General features: G+C 48.2%; 1 protein-coding gene across 1 annotated transcript; it reads right to left on the minus strand.

Annotated features, from left to right (window-relative positions):
- Positions 1 to 429: 429 nt before the first annotated feature.
- Positions 430 to 15,566, minus strand: LOC125157730 (transcription factor SPT20 homolog). Its single transcript, XM_047844657.1, has 3 exons — positions 14,025 to 15,566; positions 12,844 to 13,262; positions 430 to 604 (listed from the first exon to the last, which is right to left on the minus strand). The coding sequence occupies exons 1-3, from the start codon at positions 15,564 to 15,566 to the stop codon at positions 430 to 432; spliced, it is 2,136 nt and encodes a 711-aa protein (XP_047700613.1).
- Positions 15,567 to 27,178: the final 11,612 nt, after the last annotated feature.

Here is a 27,178-nt window from a genome sequence, read left to right on the forward strand (position 1 = left end):
GGTGAACACAGTGTCAAAATCCTAACTGCTCTTGTGTGACCTGGAGAGCGTGTGCCTCACTGCCTCACCCTCGTCCCAGCCCTGGTAAGGACAATGACTAGCCATGTAGGGCCACTGGCCCCCTCCCACCTCCAGGACTGAACACTCAGAATAAGGGCCGCTCCTTACCCCCAAAGGAGGGAGAATCCAGATGCACACTTGGTTAGGTAATGGCTGGTCAGGGGAGAGGTGTTTCCATGTAGTGGAATGTCAAATAGATCTTCCGGGGCCTTGGGCAGGGACAAGAAGACACAGCACATGAAAGCGCCCCGCCATGCAAATCTCCATAAAGAACTGCTCCATTCAAGTAACCTCGTTGAGTGACCCCTGGAGATTCTTCGAGTCTGAAACGGAGGCGTGTCTATGAGTCAGAAGCCGCAAAGGACATCGCTACAGCAGCCTGGGTCTCTGGGGTTTCACTGTCCTTGTAAAAGCAGAGGCCGAAGGAGGTGCATTAGGTTTGTGCGAAAACGTGTACGGGACAAAGCGGAACCCGATCAGCTGGAAGTCAGGCGTTCGGAGATGATATTTCTGTACATTCTGCAGGTTGGCGGTGGGGGCTGATCTAGAGAGAGACAGTTTGGTCATTGTTGTACACCCACTGAACAGGCAGCCCGGGGCGGCCGGTGAAAAATCAGATTCTGTATGTAGATATGCAATGAGTAGTGGGTAATGGCCCTAAACAAAAATCGCCATGGCACAAAGAAGGAGTATGAGTTGTACGGAATCTTGTAAAGTTTTTCTTAGCGCTTTTATGGGATCTGTTCAATTGATGAAAGGGAAAATGAAGAAATATCACATCCACAAAGTTACCTATGTAGAACCTGGCCCAAACTTAAATGACAATGTCTCACACGGTCATCTGAGCAGGAAATAATGTGCGGTTTTATCAAGGCCAAGGTCATGGCTTTCCTAATGGTGTTCTTACTGGAAAATGGTAGGTCAGTCAGGTTTCTATGAAGGTACAATGCCTGTAGGATGAGGCTTAAAATAGCATGCTGCCTTGAAATTTAAAACACACTAAGAGCAATAAACTATGGCCGGTGATTCTGATGTGTAGCCAAGACTGAGAGCCTAGGAGGCCAGTGTTGTCCAACAGAACTTTCTGCAATGATGGAAATGTTCTACCTGCGCTGCCTGATAGAGTAGAGTGACTCTTGAGCACTGGACTATGGCTAGTGTGCGTGAATTTTGAATGTTGTTCACTTTGAAGTTCAAATTGAACTGTCAATAACGGCCTGTGCCTCATGTGCACAGCTCTCCGTGCAGTGGTGTTCAAAGTTCGGCTGGCATCACAGCCACCTGAGGAACTTGGTAAGAACCTAAAGGTCCAGGCTGCATCCCACTTCGACAAGCCTGAGACTCTGTGTTCGTTATTAGCTTGCCAAGAGACTTTCTACAGCAGCGCTTGGCAAACTTGGGGATCTTGGCAAAGTGCACATTCTGATTCAGTAGGTCTGGGATGAGGCCCGAGAATCTGAACTTCTAACCAGCTCTCACAGGTGCCAGTGCTGCTGGTTGGGAGACCATACTGTAGTTGGATGGCTCTAGATTTTAATTCTCCTTGCTGCTTTTTAGGGTAAATTCTGGAGTGGATGCTGTTACCCGTTTTTGAATGTTTTTAAAAAAAATTACTTATTTTTAAAAAATGTTTATTTCTTTATTTTGAGAGAGAGAGAGAGAGAGAGAGAGAGAGAAAGAAAGAAGGAAAGGGACACAGAGAGAGGGAGAGAGAGAGAATCCCAAGCAGGTGCTACAGTGTCAGTGCAGAGCCGGATGTGGGGCTCGATCTCACGAGCTGTGAGATCATGACCTGAGCCGAAGTTGGATGCTCAACTGACTGAGCCACGCAGGCGCCCCAATCATTTTACTTTTGATGTTGCTTCTGTTCCTTCCCCTTTTCTGTTTTTATTAAGTTTTATTAAGTTGCTATTTGGTCTATTTTTTGCCCTTGCTAATTTGGACATTCCATTGTACTTTTCCATTCTTTAAAAAAATGTGTTTATTCATTTTGAGAGAGAGAGAAAAAGCATGAGCGGGGGAGGGGCAGAGAGAGAGGGAGAGAGAGGATCCCATGCAGGCTCTGCACTGTCAGCGCAGAGCCTGACTCGGGGCTCGAACTTACTAACTGTGAGATCATGACCTGAGCCAAGATCAAGAGTCAGACACTTAACCAGTTGAGCCACCCAGGTGCCCCATACTTTTCCATTCTTTTTTTTAAGTCTTTTAGAGAGAGAGAGATACAGAGAGAGAGACACAGAGAGACAGGGAGGCACAGAATCTGAAGCAGCCTCCAGGCTCTAAGCTGTCAGCACATGAGATCGTGACCTGAGCTGAAGATGGACGTTCAACTGACTGAGCCACCCAGGTGCCCCTACTTTTCCATTCTTTTAATGGCAGTTTATTCTCTGGTATGCTTAATTCCATATTTTGTTACCGTTATTTGACACGAGACCTCTAACTCTTCTTACCAAGACAGTTTACTCTTCCTTGCATCATCTACCCCAATAAGATGAGGTCGTTACACTATTTTAGCTTCCCTCCCCCTCTGGCCCTAGCTGAGGAATTTAAAATGCTCTTTCTCTCCTCTGCCTCCATGTTCACCACATCAACGCCTAGGTGTCTATGAAATAGTTTAGCTCTAGACTATTATTAAAATTACCATTGCGGCAAGTTCTTTTAAGAATCCTTATGTGAAAGAAAAGAATCCTTATCTCGTACTCATAGTACATATTCCAAGATGTTCATTTATGGTTGATTTAGATGAAAGCACACATTACTTATTCTCGGGAACCCAATCATTATCCATTTAAACTTTAGTACTTGAGGCTTCGGTTTTTGTTCAATCATTGTTTGGTTAGAATGATTTAAGTATTTCTCTCAAACAGGTCTTGTGGCTGTTCATATATTTTAATTCTTAAAAAATGAAAAAAAAATTGTTTACCTTAATGGATAAATAAAATGCTAGCTATGGAGTTCTGGGGTGGCAGTCCTGTACTCTCAGAAGTCTCTAGATGTTATGTCAACATCTTCTATCTTCTAGGACTTCCAGTGTTGTATAAGAGTAGTCCAATATTCATCCTATTTTCTTCTCTTTAAAAATTTTTTTAACGTTTATTCACTCTTTTTTAAAAATTTTTTTTTAACGTTTATTTATTTTTGAGACAGAGAGAGACAGAGCATGAACGGTGGAGGGTCAGAGAGAGGGAGACACAGAATCCGAAACAGGCTCCAGGCTCTGAGCTGTCAGCACAGAGCCCGACGCGGGGCTGGAACTCACGGACCGTGAGATCATGACCTGAGCCGAAGTCGGCTGCCCAACCGACTGAGCCACCCAGGCGCCCCAACGTTTATTCACTCTTGAGAGAGAGAGAGAGAGAGGGAGAGAGAGAGAGAGACATAGCACGAGTCGGGGAGGGGCAGAGAGCGAGGGAGACACAGAATCCGAAGCAGGCTCCAGGCTCTGAGCTGTCAGCCCAGGGCCCGATGAGGGGCTCGAACCCACAGATGATGAGAGCATGATCTGAGCTGAAGTCAGACGCTCAACTGAATGAGCCACCCAGGCACCCCTCATCTTATTTTCTATTTATAGAAAACATACTCTTTCTTAGCGGAAACTTAAGATTTATTTTTTTATTCTTGAGATTTAGAATTTCACCAAGGTATGCCTCTGTATATATATCAGCTAGCATCACAATAATGCTATGTAACAAACTACCACAAAAATCCCATCTGCATTAAACACGGAGCATTTATCGGTCACTGACACTTCGACAAATCTATGCGGGGCTTGACACTAAGATTCAGATTGGTTCCAGGTCCACTTGATGTAGTTCTCGTCCTTGAATCAGGAGCCTCCCAAAGCTTGCTCTCCTTGGGGCACAAAGCAGAAGGACAGGACGATGTGAAAATAAAGGAACCCTCACTTAAAATGGAGTTAGGAAACTATTTTGGGGATGAGCACTGGGTGTTGTATGTAAGCGATGAATCATGGGAATCTACCCCCCAAACCAAGAGCACACTGTATACGCTGTATGTTAGCCAACTGGACAATAAATTATATTAAAAAAAAAGAAAAGGAGTTAGGAAGCCCGGAAGGTGGCTCTCACGCATGTACCACCCACTACCGCCTGCATAACCAGCAGCAAGAAGCAAGGTAAGAATTATCTTGACAAGGGAAGGACATTTTGCACATAGGGTTTTCATGATCTGCTTTTCCGAAAGTTCCCTTCCTGCCTTAGCAGTAGTACTAACCACGGTTTGTAGCCGATGAGAAATCGCCACAACCTGAAACTCTTGTTCTCTAGTGAACTTCTGTTTCGAACAACCCTCCCCAATTTCCTCTTAAATCCTAATAAACGGGGTGCCTGACTGGATCAGTCCGAGAAGCACATGAGTCTTGATCTTGGGGTCATGAGTTCAAGCCCCACGTTGGGTGTAGAAACTACATACATACGTACATACATACATATATACCTACATACACATAAAAAAATTCCAACCACCATTTAAAAAACAACCTAATAAAAGCTGACCTTCCCTTTATCTCCTCGGACTTACCTGCGGCTCCCCAGAGCTTGCATGTCCCAAGCTGCAATTGCTCTGCTATTCCTCAGGAAACTCATTTGATTAGTAAAATAACTGGCTTTTTTATTTTTGAGTTTGAAAATGGTGAGCCCACCGTGCAGGTATAATTCAGGTTTCTGCTTGTATTATATCCACTACCAGTCCATTGGCCCAAGTGAGTCACATAGGCGACCCCAAGTCAGGAGCTAGGGACGCACGATCTGCTCACCCATGTTAGATAAAGGAAAGGGAATCAGTACTTGGTGAAGAGTAATTTAATCGATGATAATTGGTAGATTATTTGCTGAGACTGTCATGGAATCTATTGGGAACTTGGTGCACTTTTTCAGTCTGCAAACTTGGGCCTTTGTTTTGTTCAAGGAAATTTTCATTTATTATTTGTTTAATTATGCTTTTCCTCCACCAGTTCCCTCTCCTCGATCACCCGTTTTTGCTTGTTATGTCTCCTAGGTCTATCCTCCACGAAGACTCTTATCTTTTCCCTATAAGTTCCATATTTTTGTATTTTTGAGATATTATGGTTTGAGATATTTCCTCCCTTCACTCAGATTACTGAGTATGGCTGCAAGAGTAGCCATCCTCTCTTTTAATTCACCTGATGTATCTTTAAGTTTGAAATCATAGCATCTAGTTTCAGAAAGTTTGCATGTGTGGGAAGATATGTGCATGTAGAGGGTGACCAACTTATCCCAGTTGGCCCAGTACTGTCCTGGTATCAGCCCTGCAAGTCCCATATCCCTGGAGTTGTCTCAGTCCCGGGCAAACTGGGGCACTTGGTCACCCTCATGCTGTATTTGAATCTCTTTAAATCCTAGTTTTATTTTATTTAGTTTATTATTTCAAGAGTGAGAGAGAGTGCAAGGGGGAGGGGGCAGAGAGGAAAGAATCCTCAGCAGGCCCTGCGATGTCAGCGCAGAGCCTGACGTGGGGCTTGAACTCAGGAATGGTGAGACCGTGACCTGAGCCAAAATCAAGAGTCAGACGTTTAAACTGACTGAGCCACCCAGGCGCCCCAAGTCTTCTCTAGCAATTGTTTTCGCTGGCTGTCTGTCCTGTTTGATCTTTCTCCTTCTGGCTGCTGGGAACTCTAGAATGTCTTGTTATTTCTCTTTTTTTTTAATTTTTTTAATGTTTATTTAGTTTTGAGAGAGAGAGAGCATGAGTGGGGAGGAGCAGAGAGAGAGAGAGGGAGGCACAGAATCGGAAGCAAGCTCCCAGCTCTGAGCTGTCAGCACAGAGCCCGATGCGGGGCTCGAACTCACCAGCTGTGAGATCATGACCTGAGCTGAAGTCGGATGCTCAACCGACCGAGCCACTCAGGCGCCCCAAATGTTATTTATTTCTCTTTATCTACTGTGCTGAGACCATTTGGGTCTCACTGACATATACCAGGGCTTAAAATGAATTCAGTCATTAGCTTTACTGGGAGAAAGAAAAACTTCCAAGGCCAAGGTAGCAAGAGAAGAGAAGGCATGGGTCCCTTTTCTCCCAATATCTGGTAGAGGAGAGTACCAGTGCCCGCGTCCCTTCCCGGATATATAGCGTGGGTCCACGTTCCAGCAGAGGAACCTGCGCCCTTGTCGCTCTCCTTCAGAACAAGCGTGGGAAAACCACCTTATCAATGAAGGGACACACAAACTGCTTGGGTGCCACGCAGGCTGGAGTTGGACACTAGATATTTAAAGAAGTTGGCTGGGCATTCCCGCCGCCAGCACCTGCGGTCTGTTGGGAGACACTTTTCCATGGCTTTCTCTTGTTTCTGCAGGTCTTGTGAGCAGAGGCACGGGCAGCTTTTCTTCTGAACTAACTTTCCAAGGAAGTTTGTATAGTGAACAGCCTTAGGAGATAGAGATCGTGTCTCCATATGGAGCCAAAGAAAAATTTGTTTGTTGACTAGTATGAGAAGGTTTCTCTTTAGGTCAAAAATGCGGCACATTTGCTTGCAGCCCTCTTTAAAATATTGGTGTTTCCAGGGGCACCTGGGTGGCTCAGTCACTTAAGCATCCAACTCTTGGTTTTCGGCTCAGGTCATGATCTCAAAGTTCGTGAGTTCAAGCCCCACGCTGGGCTCTGCACTGACAGTGCAGAGCCTGCTTGGGATTCTCTCTCTCTTTCGCTCTCTCTGCCCTTCCCATGTGCACTCAGTCTCTCTGTCTCTCTCTCAAATAAATAAACGTAACCAAATTTTAAATATTAGTATTTCCAAAGCTTGGTTCCTCCCCAGTGACACACAGCCACTGTGCGTGCAGCACCCACATGGGCCCACCTCTGTGTTGCCCCAGTGGGATGCGGAGGGCAAGAGAACCAATGCAAACATGAAGCTCATGCTGCCTGTTGCGCTACGAGTGTTGCAATCCTTCGTCTCTGACCCACCGTTCTCGTGATTTCTGCCAGCACCCACAAGATGAAAGCAGACTCACTTGTTAGCGTGCGGGCAGGTGGATTCTCGTGCCCCTCACAGTCCTCCCTGGAGCCTGTTAGAAGTGCCGTCCTGCCCAGTCAGGAAGCCCAGTTCGGTGGAAGCTTCCTCCACTCTGCTCCAGCCTCAGCGGACTCATGGTCCCGGAAAGGCAGAATGAGGTCACTTTGGGATAAGTGTGCTCATTTCAATACAGCAGGTAACTCGCAACTACAGGGAGGTCAATAATGTGTGTCCTCTATATGGAGGACGTCCCGCCCTATGAAAGGGACGTTTTCTAAGTATGATTTATAAGTGTTTTCCTATGGAAGGAATTTTATAAACAGCATTTGTACCTAGTCCTAGTTACTCCCAGACTGACCCTGCAAATGTATTAAGCAGCTTCAATGTGGTTAAGATCATGGGTTCTGGAGCCAGGCTGTCTAAGTTCAAATCCTGGGCCCTCCATCAGCTACATCAGTCACAGCACCCTCTCTCTGAGCTGTCTCACTTGAAAATGGAGTTAATGGAGGAGAGGGGGGCACCTGGGTGGCTCAGTAGGTTAAGCGTCCAACTTCAGCTCCGGTCATGATCTCCTGGTTCGTGAGTTTGAACCCCGCATCGGGCCCTTGCTGTCAGCACCGGAGCCTGCCTTGGATCCTCTGTTCCCTCCACTCTCTCTCTGCACCTCACCCGCTCGCGCTCTCTCAAAAATAAATAAACATTTAAGAAACAAAGAAAAAAAAAAGAAAATGGAGTTCACAACACTGACCACCAATAGGGTCATTTTGAGGATTAAATGAGTAATGCCTGCCTTGCAAGCAGCTCCTTTCCAGCCTGCCGTCATAACCATTCAGTAATCTGGCCACTATGTACAATTTAACCTCAGCCTTGCTCTGCCCACTCACTTCTCCCAGGATGTCCCTACTCCCATGGCGCAGTAGTATGACACTTGCTTGGCCCAGATCTCAATGACATCTTCTAATATATGAGTGTCACTTACAAAGAGAATATATTGGTGTCTGGCTGACTCCTGAATCGCTCTCTCTTTCAGATGGTTCCAAACTATGGTAGAAATGTCAGCTATTAGCTCCCCTCGAACACCAGCATATAGTTAAGTGACAGGCTGTAATCTGTCATTTCATCCATATGCCTTGGGGTCTCTCCAGCCATATGGTGAGCCCACTGTGGATGGGTCTATGTCTTGCTCTCAGCGAGGCAGTGGAGACGGCAGTTTGGGAGAGGACATGGTCTCTTACCCCAAGAGGCTTGGGTCCAAATCTGGGCTTTGACGGTTCATAGGTGGGTGAAGAACTTTAGCTACCAATGCCTTATTTCCTCATCCATATTTGCACCTTCCTTACATGGTCCTCTCAAGGGCTGAGTGAGTTAAAATGTACAACAGAACAGTGCCTAGCCTAGCATGTAGTGAGGAGAGAGGGGGAGAAATCCTGTATTTTATAGCCTAGGTGCTTTTCAAGATGCACTTAAAGCAGCTAAGTACATTTTCCCTGAAGCTGAAGTACTGAAGTTCTGGAGGTGAAAGATGATTTCCTGGAAAAAATATTTACCTGAAACACTGCTAAGACTCTATCAAGGTTGTCCTCATCCTTTCCGGTAAGAAGAAACTCAGCTTTCTCTAATGAACAGGTGGCCACGGTGCTACCGTAGGTGGCAACACACAAAACCAAAGACAAGACTGGTATCGGCTGGAAGGTGGGGAGAAGTGGGAACAGGACCCTGGAGACAACCTGTCCAGTAAGGAACCTAACGTGTGTGTGGCACTTGTAAGAAAACAGAAGCTTCTTAGAATTGGGTATTTTCCCCAAGATTTTCTCAAAATAGAAATCGAGAATGGGAGGACAGATTTTTAACTTGCCACTTATAGAAGTGTACAATTCTCAGTGCAGAAGTCCACGTGCCTGGACTTCAGGGGCTGAGCAGTACTTTTCCATCTAATCGTATCTCCATCATCTCATGGTCTGTGTTCTGCCCTCTGACTTGTGACAGGGTGTGAAGCCACTAAAATCTTGAGCCTTCTCTTTCCCAATCTCTTATTGTGTACTTATCTTTGTATGTTTAACATTCATTATTCTATTGAGACTGTATCATATTGGGAACATAGCTTATATCGCTAAAGGACAAAATGATCTGAGAGTGAATAGGACCTAGATTCTGTAGAGGTGTTTTCCTTTTCCTTGCTGTCTCTGTTCTCCCCATCCCAGCTGGGGCCCTAAGATGGTACGAGGCACACGGGAAGTCCTCCTTACACAGTTCTGTGAATAAATACATACCCTGGGATTTTACTTGAGAAGTGCTTACCCTTGCATCAAATTGGAGTGGCATCGAACTACCAACCTTGGAGGGGATGATTAGAAACAAATAACATAGACCACCAACGGTAATCTGATACAAAGCTGAATTTATTTGCTTGCCTAGGAGGAGACTGCCCCATTACTCAACCACAAGCTCAGCTATGTCTCCGTGTAGTACAGCTGAACCTTGAACAACATAGATTTGAACTGTGCAGGTCCATTATATGCATATTTTTTCCATAGATAAGTACTGGGCTGTAAATGTACTTACTCATCCTTATAATTTTCTTAATAGCATTATTTCTCTAGCTTACTTTATTGTAAGAATACAGTCTATAATGCATACAACGTACAAAATGTATTACTCGACTGTTTAAGTGAGCGGTAAGGTGTTTGGTCAACAGTAGGCTATTAGGGATTAAGTTTTTGGTTACGCAAAAGCTACACACAGATTTTTGACTTCGTGGGGAATCGGCGCCCCTAACCCCTACCCGGTTCAAGGGTCACCAGTACAAAAAAAGGGCCAGATAGAGGGCAAAAGGAAACAAGTACATCGAATCAGGTGAGATTCTGAGCACGGGCGTCTAGCTGGTTCCCAAGGCCTAGCACACACTCTCCTGAGCAAGTTCACTTCTTCAAAGCGCAGCCACCACACCCAAAGATGTCCACGATGGGTTACACAAAGCTCTCATGGGCTCCCTGTCCCTCACGTGGCACATCTGACTTGTTTGCTTGAAGTTGGCCAAAATCCTCCGTCGCCAGGATCCGTAGCACATTAGCACAGCCGGGTCGATCACGTGGGAGTCACTCACCGGTTACCCGCCTTTTCACTCATCTCTTTTGGAACTGCCAGGCCACATTTCCCTTCTTTCTTAGGGCAAGAGGCAGGGACACATGCGTGTGTACGTAGAAAACAAATTTTATGTGGACAGGTTGCCCTTTGGAAACGGCAAGGGGACAAAATAGACGAAGCTCCCAAACGCCAATGATCCTAGCAACGCCGTTCACAATGCCCAAAGGCTGGAAGCAACCTCCGTGTCCATCAGTGGATAACGGAGGAGCTAAATGCGGTCTATGCTGACAAGGGAATATTATTCAGCCATGAAAGAACGGACGAAGCCCGATCCGTGTCACACCGAAGAGGAACCTGGAACACTATGCCAAGTGAACGAGGCCAGACAAAAAAAGGTCACGTACCATTTGACTCCATCATTGGCAAGCATCTAGAACAGGAAAGTCCACAGACCAGAAAGCAGATTGGTGTTTCCGGGGCTGGGGGGAGGGGAGGACGGGACCCCCGTGCTTAGTGGCTGCAGAGATTTCTCTGGGGTGATGAAAACGTTTTGGAAATAGAAGAGGTGGTCGCACAGCAACGTAAAGGCACTCAATGCCACGCGGCCGTAACTTTAAAATGGTTCCTTGTCGCTTCTGTGAATTACACCTCGATAAAAAGAAAGGCGAAAGAGAACGAACTTCGGGGATCTGCTGAGCCCCACTGACACGAGACAGAAGGAACAGACACGAGGGAGCAGGGGCTGCCGAACAAGTGATGATCACCGGGAGGGGACAGGCAGGAATGGGTGGGGGGCCGGGGGGGTGGATTCCACCTCAGAAGTGACCAAGGTAGCAAACGCTTGAAAAGCAAACAAGCAAAACTCATTTTCAAATGTTTAGCTGTTCAATTTCTGCAAATAACCTGGAGTTCTAAAACAAGCAAATGATTTGATAGGGAGAAAGCAAAGACCTCCCACAAGTGCCTTTTCAGGCCCAGTGATTGTACCTGGAGGAGAAGGGCTGAGCTCAGCCTGTGGACCGCCCCCAACACGGGCGCCCCTGAGCCACTCTGCACGTTGGGAGGGCTCCCACATCCTCCATGTGAGCCTGACAAGCATCATCTTTTGGCAGTTTTCACAGTTTCTTTCAAAACTAATTCGTAAGGATTGCATTTAATACGCTGCACGCGAACCTTTTTGACACACACCAAACGACGTTCTTCTGAAAGGTGTTTCTCCTATTTAACAGGTCACTTCAGGGGCGCCCGGGTGGCGCAGTTGGTTAAGCACCCGACTTCGGCTCAGGTCATGACCTCACAGTTTGGGAGTTCAAGCCCCGCCGTCGGGCTTTGTGCTGACCGCTCAGGGCCTGGAGCCTGCTTCGGATTCTGTGTCTCCCTCTCTCTCGGACTCTCCCCCAACTCGTGCATTCTCTCTCTCTCAAAAATAGATAAACATTAATAGGTCAGTTCAGTACCGATTGTGTGCAGTGACACCATTAAATTTTTTTTTTTAACGTTCGCTCATTTTTTGAGAGAGAGACAGAGAGACGGGGGGCGGGGGGGGGGAGCATGAGCAGGGGAGGGGCAGAGACAGAGGGAGACACAGAATCTGAAGCAGGCTCCAGGCTCCGAGCTCTCAGCACAGAGCCCAACGCGGGGCTCGAACTCACAAATCGCGAGATCATGACCTGAGCTGAAGCCAGACCCTTAACCGACTGAGCCACCCAGGCGCCCCATAAAAACCTATGGCCTTCCCGTCCACGCTACAACGCGTCAGGGGTGAGCCTTGACGGTGACGACGTTACGCTAAGTGAAGTAAGCCAGTCACAGAAGGACACCTCCTGTTCCACGAGTGCACTTTATCCGAAGGCTCTAAAGCAGTCACACTCGCGGACACAGAAAATGATACCGTGCATGCCTGGGCTGGGGGACAGGGAAATGGGGAGCTGGTGCTTGACGGGGACAAGAGCGTCGCTTCTGCAGGATGAAAGCAATTCTAGAGACGCGCTGCGCAGCAGTGTGAATATACTGAGCACTACTGAACTGGGCACTTCGATCACTTTAAGCAAAACGATCCCAGTTTCTTAAATCACTGCCTTGTTTCTGTGCAAAACTCACGAGGTTGTGCTTCTGTACAGAGTTCGTACATCTAAAGGTAAGATGCTGACACGTTAAAAGAGCAAAAACCAAAAAACCCCAAACGAAGGAAAACCTCGGAGTTCACTTGGGCCGACGCTCTGGTGTTTTTAAAAAGAGAGGAAATGAGCGAGACTCAGGATCTGGGAGGGGAAGGCGGGCCTCTGTTCTTTTTACCTTCGGACTGGCTTGCGGCCCGCTGGCCCCAAGAAGGCTGAGCCGTCTGGGTGGCTACGGTTGTCACGGCCACCGGGTGCTGCAAGATTCTATGCTGTTGCGCCTGCTGCTGTGGCCACGGCTGCGAGGCAGGGGACAGCTGCAGCGTGTGCCGAGGGCCGCTCGGCCGGGCTCTTCCCTGGTTCTCTGCAGCACAGCCAAGCAGAGACAACACAGCTGCCTGGGGCTGCAGCAAACTCCCCTGTCCCTGTCCCTGTCCCCGGCCCCGGCCCCGGCCCCGGCCCCGGCCCCGTCCCTGTCCCAGGAGGTTCAGGACAACGGCCTGCTGAGCAGGTGAGGCCGTCTGTGGAGGGGCTGGGCCTCGGGCACCGGGACCCCGTGGCACTGGCTGCCAAGGACCAGAAGCGGAGGCTTGCTGAAGTTGTGCTTGTGGAATCAACTGATAGAGCCGCTGCTCTGGCTGCTGCTGGGCGTTCAAAGGGGGCGAACCTTGCGGAAGCTCCAGCAGAGTCACCGGCTTGAGGCCTGAAGCATTTTTTAAAAAAAACTGAACGCGGACTGGAGACGCAGCCTGTGCTGCAGTGCGCACTGCATTTGGTGGCCGAGCTCCCGAGGGCAGGCTGCCGGGCTGGATTCCCGCAGGATCTGTGGCCCCAGCGGTAGAGCCCTGCCCGGGGCTGGAACCCCTCGCCAAAGCCTGGGCTCCACAGACCGGGCCCGCCAGCTGGATGATGTTGGGGCCAGGGGAGCGGGCCGTGACCTGGGTGGCCAGGCTTCTTTGTGATGAGCCGGTAGTGGGTAGGGTGGCCGCGGGAAGCATGCTAACTTGAGTCACCTGTTTCGCAGAGGGCTTCTGGGAGCCAGCCCTGACCGGGGGGGCCAGGGTTGTCTGTGATGAGCCGGCGGTGGACGGTGTGGCTGCAGGAAGCGGGCTAACTCGAGTGGCTCCCGCAGAGGACTGCTGGGAGTTGGCCGTGACCGGGGGGGCCAGGGTTGTCTGTGATGAGCCGGCGGTGGACAGTGTGGCTGCAGGAAGCAGGCTAACTCGAATCACTCTCACAGGGGATTGCTGGGAGTTGGCCGTGACCGGGGGGGCCAGGGTTGTCTGTGATGAGCCGGCGGTGGACAGTGTGGCTGCAGGAAGCAGGCTACCTCGAGTCGCTCCCGCAGAGGACTGCTGGGAGTTGGCCGTGACCGGGGCGGCCAGGGTTGTCCGTGATGAGCCGGTAGTGGAGAGGGTGGCCGCGGGAAGCATGCTACCTTGAGTCACCTGTTTCACAGAGGGCTTCTGGGAGCTGGCCGTGACCGGGGGGGCCAGGGTTGTCTGTGATGAGCTGGCGGTGGACGGTGTGGCCGCAGGAAGCGGGCTAACCCGAATCACTCTCACAGGGGATTGCTGGGAGTTGGCCGTGACCGGGGGGGCCAGGGTTGTCTGTGATGAGCCGGCGGTGGACAGTGTGGCCGCAGGAAGCGTGCTACCACGAGTCGCTCCCGCAGAGGACTGCTGGGAGTTGGCCGTGACTGGGGGGGCCAGGGTTCCTTGTGGCGAGCTGCTGCTGGACAGGGCGGCTGCGGGAAACATGCTCACTCGATTCACGTCCACAGACGAATTCTGGGAAAGACTCGGGGGCTGAGGAGCAGGAGCGGGAGCAGGAGCAGGAGCCGGAGATTTAAAGAAGCCGCTTGCCTCCACTGGGGTGAAACTGTTGCCTGACCGAGTCCCTCCTGAGCTCCAGGAAAGTCTGAAGCGTAGAGGTGGATGGCTGACTCCCTTTCCCAGGACTGAAGACCAAACCGACACCGTCTCAGGCTGTGCTGTTTCCTTCCCGGGAGGCGGCTGGCTGAGGCTGGCTGGGCCACTGGAGCCGTGTGACGCGGTGGCGGGACACTTGGCCTTGCGCTGGACCAAGACAGCTGACCGAATGGCTTCCGTCCCAGCATCCATCTTTGAGCCAGGCCGGACACTGTCTGGATGGTCGTCTGTGGAGGAGTGCGGAGGAGACCCCTGTCCCTCACGTCTGGCTTCTTTGCAGGGCCTTCTTCTTCCAGACAAAGGTGGGTCATTCGGCGGCTGCACGGAAGTCAGCTGCGCTGTCTGAGACTCACCGCCAGCTTCATAGCCCAATACGGAATCACCTTCTACCTTGTGGGCTGGCCAGGCCGTCGGTGGCGAGCCATCGTATCTGGCGGACTTCTTCCCCCTGGCGTATTTCTGCACGTCCACTCCGGAAGGTACGGCCAAGTCACAGGGTCTCTGTTTCCACATATCGACGCAGTTCCCCGCTTTAGAAATTTTGAGGTCGTGCTGCGGACCTGCTTGCCTTTCTCTGCTTTTCTTGCAAGAGGCCCATGCTCTCAGCTCAGGAGGAGGTGGACGATGAGACAGCTCCTGCTGCCGGTTCAGGGAGGGTGCAGAATACCTCTTGAAGCTCCTTTTCATGGGGCCAGTGTTCATCTTTTGCTTGTTATAGAGCAGCCTGTTTGCAGTGCAGGCTACTGATACAGAAGGATCAAGACACAGCGGTTCGGCCGTGGCTAAGATCAGCTGGCTCTCCAGCAAAAGCCTGTCTTCCTGGGTCCAGGTCTGGTCATCGCTGGTCATGGACTGCACGTCGCAGGCTAACGTCTGCATCGTTGGCCGCAGGAGAACATGCCTGCTCGTGTAGCCGGGAGGTTCCCGACTGCACTGCCGGTAGTCCCGTACCTGGGCTATGACACACCCAGAGTGAAAAAAGTTAACCTGAGATTTTTCCAGGAGATCCACCAGAGCAGGAGGTAATTGTTCAGCATCCAAGTATTCGAGCAACTCCCCTTCTTCGTAAGGCGGTCGAATGGTCTCCGAATAGGATCCATTTTCGCCCTCGAGCATCAGCGAATATCCCTCCTTTCCTGGGTATAGGTTGACCACTAAGCACGGCAACGACTCTCTCCTCAGGAGCTTCTCCAACAAGTTCACGTTGCTTCTTAATTCCTCCGTAGCCTCAGGCTCCTTCCCGCATTCTTCCACATACAGGTCATAAAGTTTTTCATCCAGAGATGCGCCCCCACTCGCTGAGCCTTTCCTTTTAGGAGGCCTCTGCTGGGCACTGGCAATGACATACTCCGCACGGTCCAGAGCTCGTTCTAAAGCCTGCTGCATCGTGGCACAACAGGGGCCCTAAAGAGAAGGGCAAGCGCAAGTGCAAGCGCCTTGAAGAGCCGGGTGAAGGTCCCGTCTTTCACGTGGAGGTAGAGGTAGAGTCTTGCAGACGCCGCCACTCCACAGTGCAGCCACCAGCCTAACTTCCAAATGGACGGCAAGAAACGCGCGCCGGGAAAGCACCGCACGACATACCTGCGATCTGGGCATCCAAAGCCAACAACACGTGTCGGAGCCGCCACCGCGCGGCTCTGGAGCGGCCGCGGGCTGGGCCGGAAGTGGATGTGAGCCCCCCGCCCTCCCCCCCGCTCTCCCCCCGCCCCCCAGCTCCCCCCTCCCTCCCGGCCGGAGCAGCCGACAATCCGCTCCTGCGCATGCGCGCTCCCTGCAGGCCGCAGGCGTCAGGCCTCAAGCCTCATCCTATTGTCGCCTGCGCCTCCGGGCCACGAGGCCCCGCAGCCCGCACTTCCGCTGCCGCCGCAGGGCCGACCTTTCCTTTCCCCGTAACGGGGAAAGCACGCCACCGAAGCAGAAGCAACGGCCCGACAAATAACCTACTTTCTGCCACGGTTCGAGTCCACGCCAATTCGCGCAGGAATGCGGCTGTCGGGGCAGCGGCGCAAGCTGTGCGCTTCTCTTCTTGGCCAGCGCCTCACCCAGAATTGTGCACGGTTTCTGCGTCTCCCGTCGGGAACGGCAGGGCTGCTCCCGGTGCCCGTCGCCCGTCGCCGCTGTGGCACACCCCGCCCCCAACCCCCAACCCCCAACCCCCAACCCCCAACCCCCAACCCCGAGTCCGCGTCCGTAGCTCCTGCCTGCCTACGTGGAGGCTCGCCGAATCTAATCTGGTGCAGGCGTCAGATGTCCTCCTTCCTTGAATCTGCCACTGATCTCCTGCCTGACGGTCGTCAGACGTGCACCTGGCATGCCTTCCTGACACTTAAGTCTTTATCTTGTTACTTCCCCGTGTGTCACAGGAAGGGCGTTTTACAAACGATGCGGTAGGCAAGTCGTATCGTCTGTGAATTGCACTTCAGGATTAAACTATTTGTTTGGAAAGGCGATTTGCATGTGATGGAGCCGGGGACTGTTGTCCCCGCTGATGGCAGCGCACTTCCGCGATCACCCTCCCTGTAAGACCACCGCCAAGGTCCTAAGGATGGCTTTGGGGTGAGGTGTGCGGGTCGTAGATCGCGGATGGGCCCTTGTTTCCCACTAACGTTGTCGCCTTGAGGTGTGCCGGCCTTTTGGGACAGGTTTTGAAAAGAATCTCTTGACGTTTATGTGAGACGTGGCGATAATAGGGGTTCATGGAAAAGCCTCACAAAGGAAAAGAAGACAAGACAGACCGGCGAAAGTCCCGAATTTCACACAACTATGAAATCAAGGTGGATTGGGGCGCCTGGGTGGCTCGGTCAGTTAAATGTCCCACTTCAGCTCAGGTCATGATCTCACTGTTCGTGGGTTCGAGCCCCGTGCTGACGGCTCGGAGCCTGGAGCCTGCTTCGGGTTCTGTGTCTCCCTCTCTCTCTGCCCCTCCTTGGCTCGTGCTCTGTCTCTCTCTCTCTCCCCCTCAAAAATAAAGATTTTTTAAAAATTAAAAAATAAAATAAAATCAATGTGGATTTTAACCAATGGCAATTATGACAATTACATGAACAGTAGATCCATTGTATTGAAAGAGGACTAAAACCTTTTTCACTCAGAGCTCCCGAAAGATGACCCTGGTTCAGGGACAGACAAGAATACTTTTCAACTTGCATATCAACCATCTTTGGGCAAACGGATACTTGGGGAGCGCCTCAAGGGGGCTTGAAATCAAGTTTAGTCTCTTAATTCTTTTACACATCCTCCCCGTATCTCTTTTTCCCACCCCCCACCTGCCCGAAATTAGGCTAAGTACCAGACTGGACGGCCAAAGCATAGTTTTCTCTCTTTTTCTCTTTCTTTTCTTTCTTTCTTTCTTTCTTTTCTTTTCCTTTCTTTCTTTCTTTCTTTCTTTCTTTCTTTCTTTCTTTCTTTCTTTCTTTTTCTTCCAATGTTTGTTTATTTATTTTGAGAGAGAGAGAGACAGAGAGAGACAGAGAGAGAGAAAATCCCAAGCAGGCTCTGCTCTGACAGCACAGAGCCCAACGACATGGGACTCGATCTCACAAATTTGTGAAATCATGACCTGAGGCAAAATCAAGAGTCAGGCGAAATCAAGACCTAAACTCAGTGGGAGAAGCGGGCCATCCCTTCTCGGTGCTGCAGAGACGTGTGCTCCGTGGTATATCTGTCTGGACGGACAAGCGAAACGGTCCTCCATCCGAGTGAAGCGGACAGTTGCGTGTGTGCCGCAGCGTACGCGCACACTCGCGTCACCTCTAGAGCCACCACGGCCCAAGACGGAGGTTGTGGCCCTCTCCTTACCCGTCACCAGGTGAACCCCTAGGCCTCCTGGCCACAGGTGCACTGCTCGAGGTTCTCAGCCTGGCCGCGCGTGTATCCGAGCGTGCGTCAGTTGGCCTGGCAGCGCTTAGCGCGGTTGTGGTTCAGCCATCCCCTTCACTTGCGCCCCCTAATTGCCTGGTCCGGCCACAAGATGGGGGGTTTAAAAAACAGTTGCTCTGAGTGCACACTGTCCTTGGAGCCTTCCAAGCGCGTTAATGAGCACACTGGCTGATTATAAGGACTCCGATGGCTGCCCTCCCCTGCAGCCGCCTGACCTAGATGCACACGCTGAGAAAACTCATGGCCAGCCTAAGATATGCTCGTGGATGAAGAGAGTTCAGTTAATTGCAAGGTAATTGAGCTAATTTACAGTTAGCAAACTGGTCTGTGCCATACCCATCGAGGGCTAGCTCTGGATTTTGCCACCTCTCCCCTGCTGCAGCTAGTTAGAGGCACCGGCCAGAGAACAGGGACCTCAGGGAGCACGTGAAGGTGAGGACACGTTGTGTGTTGGCCTCACCTCTGGTTAACCCTCCATCGCTTGCCCTGAGACTTGATGTGTCTTTCCCGTGATCAGGCCCCGAGTCACATGACAGCAAATCCCTTGGGGATGCTGTAGCTCTGGGAGATCATGTGACTCAAGGCCCCTCCCACAGCCTGTTACAAAGATGGAAAGGCAGCCCTTATTCAGAAGCATCACGACAGGTCTAGGGACCCCTGCAATGGGATTTCCCGGGGTGAGGGGGGGTGGGGGGGTGACAGATGGGGCTCAGCTCCGAATACAGCATGGGCACGTGGGAACTTATGGCCAAGGAGCAGGGTGCAGGTCAGTGGGTGGAAAAGGACTAAGAGGAAGCATCTCGGGTATGGGGGATGCTGGCTAAACAGACCCAACAGGATTCTGTGCCAAAGACAGGCCAGGGTGATCAGGCATCTCCTGGGGGATGGTGGAGGATGAGAAACGTGATCAGGAATGAAGGGGGGGGGGGTTCTGGTTAAACGGACTTAGCAGGGTTCTTGCCAACACTGGATTCTACAGGGAAGTGCACAGATGGGCCTGGGAGAAGGTTCAGGGGCCTGACGAAAGTTTGGTCAAGAAAAGAATCTCTGTCACCATCAACTTTTAATTATGGAAAGCTTCCTTATAGTAACCAAGTGTTAGATATGCTAGAGGAAGAAGAGAATTGAATTAATTGCAAGACAATTACCCTAATTGCAATAGTAAACCAGTTCATTCCATGCTGAGGTCAAGCATGAATGTTTTTTATTAAGTATCATATACAGAGAGTAAAATTTTCCTTTTTCAGTGTACAGTTCTGGGAGTTTTGAAAATGTTTTCAATTGTGCAACGCCACTGCAACCAAGATATAGAACTTTTCCATCATGCAAAAAAATAAATTACCTCATGCATATTTGGTGTCAATTCCTCCAGGACCCAGAGGCCATACACTCTGTCTTAATTACTGTAGCTTTATAATGAGTTTTGATTCAAGTAGTGAGAAAGCTCCCACTTGGTTCCTTTGCAAAGTAATTTTGGCCACCCTAGTCATTTTGTCTTTCCGTATACATTTTAGAATCCTCTTGTGAATTTCTACAAGTTGGGGGCCTAACCCCCCTAGTTCCCCTAATTATCTGTGCCCTTAAGCAAGTCACTTAACTCTTTTGTGCCCCTATTTTTTCATTTATAAGTCAGAATGATGATGATGATGATACTTTGAGGTTTAAGTGGCATAGTCTATGTAAACATTGCCTGGCACATAGTGAGCGCTCAGTAAAGGTTTGTCACTTTTTCCTCACAACCCTCTTATGATTGCCTCAGCACCCTCCTTTTATTCCTTGGGGACAGTGGGGAACTAATGAACAGTTTGAAGAGAAATAGTAACTATTTAGCCTGTTAACTGGAGCTGTGGTGAAGGCAATGGCTAGAACGGGGTGAGATTGGTGACAGAAACAGGTGAGGAAGCGACTGCAATACCATAGTGGCAGCTGATGGTTGGTGTTAGTGAAGATGTCAAAGAAATGCTTGAGTTGAAAAAGCCTTGATAAGTAATTGTTCATAGGAGTTGAGAATAAGAGTTGAATTTGGCTTGGATTGCGAACTTTAAGAGATTGAGTGGCTTCTGGTGACTTCTATGGTATCATATATAATTCACAATCGTTGTATTTTTGCCAGAATTGTAGGAAGTTGGGGAATGGTGACATTCTTTAAACTTTAAACTGCCATAAGAGCAGGGACTGCTATTTTTGCTCACTACAGCTTACCCAGGGCATAGCACAATGCCTTGTGTCTAACTAGGTAGTTGTAGTGGTCAGAGTAATGGGCCCCAAAGACGTCCACATGCTAATCTTTGGAACCAATAAATGTGTTACCTTCCAGGGCGAGGGGGACTTTGCAGGTATGATTAAGCTATGGAGCTTGAGATGGGGAGATTACCCTTGTTCTTCTGGGTGGGGGGATCCGATATAATCACAAGGGTCCTCATAAGGGAAGGAGGGAATCAAGAGAGTAAGAGAGCGAGGGAGGCACCAGAAGATGCCTTGCTGCTGGCCTTGAAGATGGAGGAAAGGGCCACGACCCAAGGAACACAGGTGACCTCTAGAAGCTGTAAAAAGCAAGGAAATGGATTTACCCTAAAGTCTCCAAAAAGCAATGCAGCCTTGGGGTGGCTCATTTGGTTAGGCATCCGACTTCAGCTCAGTCATGATCTGGCGGTTGGTCTGTGAGTTCATGCCCCGTGTCAGGCTCTGTACTGACAGCTCAGAGCCTGGAGCCTGCTAGGGATTCTGTGTCTCCCTTTCTCTCGGCCCCTCCCCCACTCATGCTCTGTCTCTCAAAAATGAATAAATGTTACAATTTTTTTAAAAATAGAAATGAAAAATAAAAAAAGCAACGCAGCCTTGGCGACACCTTAATGTTTGCATAGTGAGTTCAGTTTCCGACTGCTGACTTCCAGAACTCTAAGATTATAACTTTGTGTTGTTTTAAGCCAGTATGTTTGTGGTAATATGTGCTAGCAGTGCTAGAAAATGAATATCTGCTGTATGTGATGGATGGTGCTGAGAATTAGTGAAGACCTGTATTGCACTGCCCCAGCTCATGGAATCTAAGTTTGCAGAACTCCGTACCTCTCTAACAAAATCTGCTTGTCTGGTATCTGAAATGGCGAGGAAAAAAAGATGCACACAAAAGGTGTGTGCAGCCTTTCCCAGAACATCTAATGGCATCCTTCTTTAATTCCATAAAACGTTTTGTTTCCGAAATCTCAGATCTCAGAAACAAATAAGTAAGAGGTTTAGGGTCTCCGGGAATGCAAAACAAACCTAACAAAACAATATGGTGGTAAGAACTCAGGCTCTGAAACCAGACAGGCCTGTTCCATTTTCCTGGGTTTGCTCCAGTTATGTGAGCTTTGATGAGTTTTAAACCCTTTCTGAGTCTCTACTTCTTCAACTGTAAAATTGAGACTACATTAGACTTTGAGAGATTAAGGCATGCAAACACTCTTTATACAGTGAGTGCTCAATAAATGTTAGCCATTTTCATTCTCTGAGGTTAACTGGAACTGAGGAGCTGGTAATGTCAGTTTTCGGTAAAAATTTAATTGGCACAAACTCTGTTTTCCATCGTGGGATTATCCGTGTCTCTGGTTACACCCAGGGCAGGGAGATGGAGTTGTTCAGGGTCAGCTGTGGATTGAGGGCAGAGAGGAATTGGCAGTGTATGTGCTGGGAAAGTGAGCAGGCCAAATGGCCTACGGAAATGGAATATTCCCCCACAGACCGTAAGGGAAAATGGGAAGCTAGTGGCCTCCACTTCCTCCATCCGATCATCAGTGGCCTGGAAGAAGCACACTCTGAAAATATCATGAGCAAAATTGGTTGGGTTTGGTTTTAAAAGACAAGCCTTATCTTTCCTCTGAAATGAAAATGTGCTGCTAGAAGCCTTTGGGCTTCCTAACATTTGTGTGAAAAATGGCAGATATTGAAGCAAGGACTTTGGGAATGACAGCTTCTGCTTTTTTTCCTATCTCTTATTCTTCCCAAGGTGAAGCACTTATTCAGGTGAGGCTTACAGTTCATTAGAACCTCAAATAGCAGACCCTCAAAACACTAGAAAGAGGAAAATTACAAGAAAATGAACAGGTCCAAAATGTATTCATATCCAGGGGACTTATAATGAAAACAGCATTTAGGATCAAGATCCAGAAGCAAAGCAAGATCAGTGTCATCATTCAAAGACTTAGTTATATCTACTGTACCATAACTGCTGAGGTCAAAAAGCACACTCATGCTACTCCTTAGAAAGATTTGTAAGGACAAGGGCTAAAACCAAAATTTTTTTCATTATCCACAACACTCTAATAGCTACACCAGACCATAGATTGCATGGTTTTACAAGAATTACCAAATGTAGCTCAGAAAATAAGAAGTATACTTTGTGCTCAGAAGAGTAGAATTATATTTATATGTATGTACGTATATAATTTTATAGCTCAAATTCTAAATTTTTATATGTAAATGTCATTTACTATGTATAAGATATATAAATATGTATGATAAATATAAAGATATAAAGGAAAACGGTAGGCCTCAGTATACATATAATTTTAGTGTTTATATAATATATTCCTTTATTAAAATTACATGTATTTTCAAACTCACTATCTTACCTTACCTAAAGAAGTTCTTATAGATTAAGTACCTCTTATTTAGTCATCCTACATTTTGAAAGAGTAAAACACTTAAAATATTTTTGAAAGAAAAAAATTGTGTCATCAGATCCATTTTAATAAGGCTGACTAATGTTACTAAGTATATAGCACTGTCTAATACCAAATTACAGTCAAAATGCATTACTAAGAAAAGATGATAACCCCGACTATAATTTTAGTTTTGTCAGCTATAAAAGCTAGATATGATTCCTGGCCTACATTTTTCTGGAAATATCGTTCATTATCTGTTCATCTGTCTCAGAGAGTCAATGCCTTGTGCCACCACCATTTTGATAACAATCTGGTCCTAGCAAGGCCGAGGTATAAAGGTGGCATCTCTTAGAAAAACTTCTCACATCTGGTGTGATACTTAAACTCTATGTGTAATCCAAACACTAGCTTCTCCCTGCTCTCCTTAAAAGGGCCTTTTTTCTTTTATTTTTAAAGAAAAGGGGATTTGTCATCCGTCTACTCCAGAGTCATCCACTTGGCACCTCCTTTTCTGCTTTGTGAGTTCCTGCTCTAGGCCACCCCCTGCGGCCATGTCTTCCTCCATGTGACAATGCTGTCATGGAGCAGGGAAAGGTGATACAGGGTGGGCCACACTCCCTATAGAGACCTGCCCTCGATTCACCCACAACGGCAGGTGAGAATGTGTTTTAAGACTTTACTGACCAGCTGGGGCTAACCTAATGGCATTATAAGGTAGAAAATACTTTTTAACTAGATGCTAAATATGACTCCTCTCCTAGTCCAAAGGGCATTAAACACTTCATGGAGGAGGGTGGGGTCCTTTTGAGGGCACATCCCAGTTCTCAGCCCTACTCCCCGGCCCACTCTCTTCTGTCCCTTCCAGAGAGAACGTGAGACCCACTTCTTCAAATATGGGCAGTATACAGCTTTCCTTCCACAGTGGGAGAACTCTACCGCCCGCTCTCAGGGTTGGCGCTATGCTAGGGCAAATCACCTTCTGAGGTGGGTGCTCTTTGAGCCCTACCCAAGTCCCCTGGGATCCTGTCTACAGTTTCTCCACCCTCTTCCCTTGGCTTCCGTGTGCTTTTGCTTCTAATGGCCTGTACCAGAGACTCTTTTCGGAAGACAACTCTCAGGTTATTGGAACAGCTTTGAAGAGCTAGAAAGAACCAGGGATAGACAAGGACAGGTGTGTGAAAACCTAGCTCCCTGGCCTTACATTGGGACAAACTCTGAGGCATAACTCACACTTCAGAGTTCCCCCTCAGGGCTAGGCGGAGGCTGAGTCTGGCTGAAGTCACATCTTCGGCTTCCTCCTCTTCCCTGTCCTGCATCTGTCACCCCTTTACGGTATCACTGGAAGCACTTAGTTCAAAAAACCACTTGCAGATGAATCCTCATTTCAGGGCCTTCTACCAGGGAACAGACCTAACGTACCTCTCCACCCATTTTCAGGTATAGTCAAAGGCTCTATAATTCTCTAGCAGTACATTCCCAAAGCCCAGCAGACCAGCCCAGGGGCCCTGGTGTGATATGTCAAACCCTTTTGAGTTCTCTTTCCATCAGAGTGAGGTGAAACTGCGCCCCTTTACGACTCCAGTCCCCAGTGGGTAAATTCTGGGTAAACATTTGTCCCTAGGACAAAAGATACTTCTTAGCAATAGTAGATTTAAATTGTATTATAGAGAACAAACTTTCCCAAAGCCAATGCAACTTGCAAAGAGGTGCTCTACTCAGAATTAGATTATTTAATTAGGCAGAGCTGGTTCGACTCCCCTCCTCTCCCTCCTGCCCAGATACCGGTGGTACATAGGAAATATACAGAGAAAATAAGCCCACTGCATGCCCTACTGGAACAAGCCATCTACCCTGAGGGCCATTTTTATTTTTTATTTTTTTTAACTTAAAAAAATTCTTTTAATGTTTATTTATTTTTGAGAGAGAGAGACAGTACGAGCAGGAGGGGGGTGGAGAGAGGGGGAAACACAGAATCCGAAGCAGGCTCCAGGCTCTGAGCTGTCAACACTGAGCCCAATGCAGGCTCCAATGAGATCATGACCTGAGGCGAAGTCAGATGCTTCACCGACTAAGCCACCCAGGTGCTCCTGAGGGCCATTTTTAGTAGTGCAGACACTCAGTGGGGGCTCTGAGCTGAATAATTCTCTTTTGTCTGGTCCAGTGGCTCTCAAAATGTGGTGCCAGGACCAGCGGCATCTGGGAACTGGTTAGAAACGCAAATGCTCTGGACCCTACCCCGGACCTATTGAATAGGAAGCTCTGGGGATGGAGATGGGCCCAGTGATTTGTGTTTTAACAGGCTCTCCAGGGATTCTGATGCACGCTTTAAGTTGAGAACCACTGCTTTGGTCAAATCAGGCATCTTCTCTCTTTAATCTCTGTAAATATTTTTTCAAATTCTCAGGAGAGATAGTGTGACTATTACCAAGAGGTTTCAATCCTTGACATAACCATCCCTGTCAAAGAGACAGGGGGAGTAAATCCAGGGGAACTCTGTGAATTAGGAAGCTGCCACGGCATGTGACTGTTGCGTCCACCATTATTCACTGGTCTGGGAGTCACAGACACAGTCATCTATGAGATACTGTAATACGATCAATGAGGTCTCCATGACAGTGATTTCAAAAAATAGAAATGCAGCAAGTTTCTCTGCTTTAGATTGTTTGGTAGAGCCTAATATTGAGATAAGTACTCCTCTAGTGTGTGTGTGTGTTTTTAACTTTATAAATGTTCATTTATTTTCAAGAGAGAGAGACAGAGACAGAGACAGAGAGAGAGACAGAGTGCAAGCGGGGGACAAACAGAGAGGGAGACACAGTATCTGAAGCAGGCTCCAGGCTCTGAGCTGTCAGCACAGGGCTCGATGCTGGGCTTGAGCTCCTGGACCATGAGATCATGACCTGAGCCAAAGTTGGATGCTTAACTGACTGAACCACCCAGGTGCCCCATAACTGGAAGTTTGGCCATCTTCCTCCAGTTCCCCATACAATACAATACAATACGATATTCCATTGTATGTATATACACAGCTTCTTTATCCATTCATTCATTGATGGACAAGAAAGGTTTTTCACTGAAATCTTAAATTGATTCTCCCTCACAAAGGAGATGTGTGTGGTAGCTTTTTCTGGTCTCAGAAAAAAATTTTTAATCATTAAAATCTCTTGTTTTACTGAAAGGCATTTATACTATTTCCTGGGCTCTCTAACCCTTCGTGAAGTTCCAGCTGATGGGAATGTTGTGAGGGGAGGTATGTGAAGACTGAAAAGTGAGAGTGTAGAGGGGTCGGGGGAGCAGAAGAAACATGAAGAAAAGGGGAGCTTGTGCCAGGGGCAGGGAATTCTGTACCTTTGCCGAGCAAATACCTTGGGGATGGGAAGACAGATAATCCTATATGCCTGCTTAGAAGGGGTGTTTTAAGTTAAGAACCATTTATTTTAAGAGGCAGAAATGTAAAACTATCATTTCAATCACCTCCTAGGAGTGGAAGCATACAGCTAATTTATAAGTAGAAAAAATAAGACACATTGAAGGAAACCATAATATGGAAACCACGCCAAAATATGCCACCTTGACGTAAGAATTGTTCTGAGCTGAAAGCAGGTAAGAAACTACAAAAGAAGAAATAATTGTCTGTCCTCCCCACATCCACCTCAAATCAGGGCATAAGTTTCCCTTTGTGGGGGTGTTTCCCCTCCCTCTCCCATTCTAGAGGAGAACAGCCATTACCACTGGAGACAGATAGTCAGCCCTGAGGTGTACCAGTGGAACAGCCCTTACTAACTAACCCTTATCTTTCACTTGTTGCCCCTATATAGTTACCATCCCACAACTTACTGCTCCCAGAAGCCCAAACTTCTTTTCTTTTGTCTTGTCCCTTTTCCACAAACTCATTTTGTTTTTGTTAAAATGGTATACAAGTTCCTGGGTCTAACTGCCTCCTTGGGATCTTCATTTCTTTTTCGGTGAGGCACCCATATCATGTATGTAATAAACCTTTCCTCCCGTTAATCTGCCTTTTGCCAGTATAATTAGCAGGCCACAGACAGAGGGTCTGAGAAAGTAGAGGAAAGGTGTCTCCTTCCCTACAATATTGTTTTGGGTACTAGAGAAGTGGTTTTTCTTCAGGTGTGGGAAAGAACACACTCAAGTTGTTGTTGTTTTAATAAGTTTTGGAGTTTATCTTCCTTTTCTATTTTGTGTGGGTTCATTCTGGGGGGTTTCCTTGATTTTTCCAGTTATTGACGCCTACATGATTCAGACCGTCCCAGGCTTCCCTGCATACGGCCTTTGGGGGGAACAACGATAAAGGAAGTATGAAGACTTTGAGACATAGCTCTAGGTTGAGTTCACTGTTGGACAAGACAGGAAGAACCTGACTGACTCCAGCAGGCTTATGTCCTATGTGACAGAGTCCCCAAACTGTGAAGGAATACTTCAAAGACAACTGAAGCCGTGAGGATTTACTCAAATTAG

The sequence above is a fragment of the Prionailurus viverrinus genome, chromosome X, assembly GCF_022837055.1.
Source record: "Prionailurus viverrinus isolate Anna chromosome X, UM_Priviv_1.0, whole genome shotgun sequence".
NCBI lineage: Eukaryota > Metazoa > Chordata > Mammalia > Carnivora > Felidae > Prionailurus > Prionailurus viverrinus.

Bases quoted from the DNA above. Each gene is read 5' to 3' on its own strand.
- LOC125157730 (XM_047844657.1), bottom strand. From the start codon at position 15,566: ATGCAGCAGGCTTTAGAACGAGCTCTGGACCGTGCGGAGTATGTCATT. The intron at 13,263-14,024 runs GTGAATCGAGTG...TCTGCGAAACAG, and splicing joins CCCAGAATTCGTCTGTGGAC to GTGACTCAAGTTAGCATGCT. The intron at 605-12,843 runs GCAAGCCTCCGC...GTCTCTCTCTAG, and splicing joins ATTCCACAAGCACAACTTCA to ATCAGCCCCCACCGCCAACC.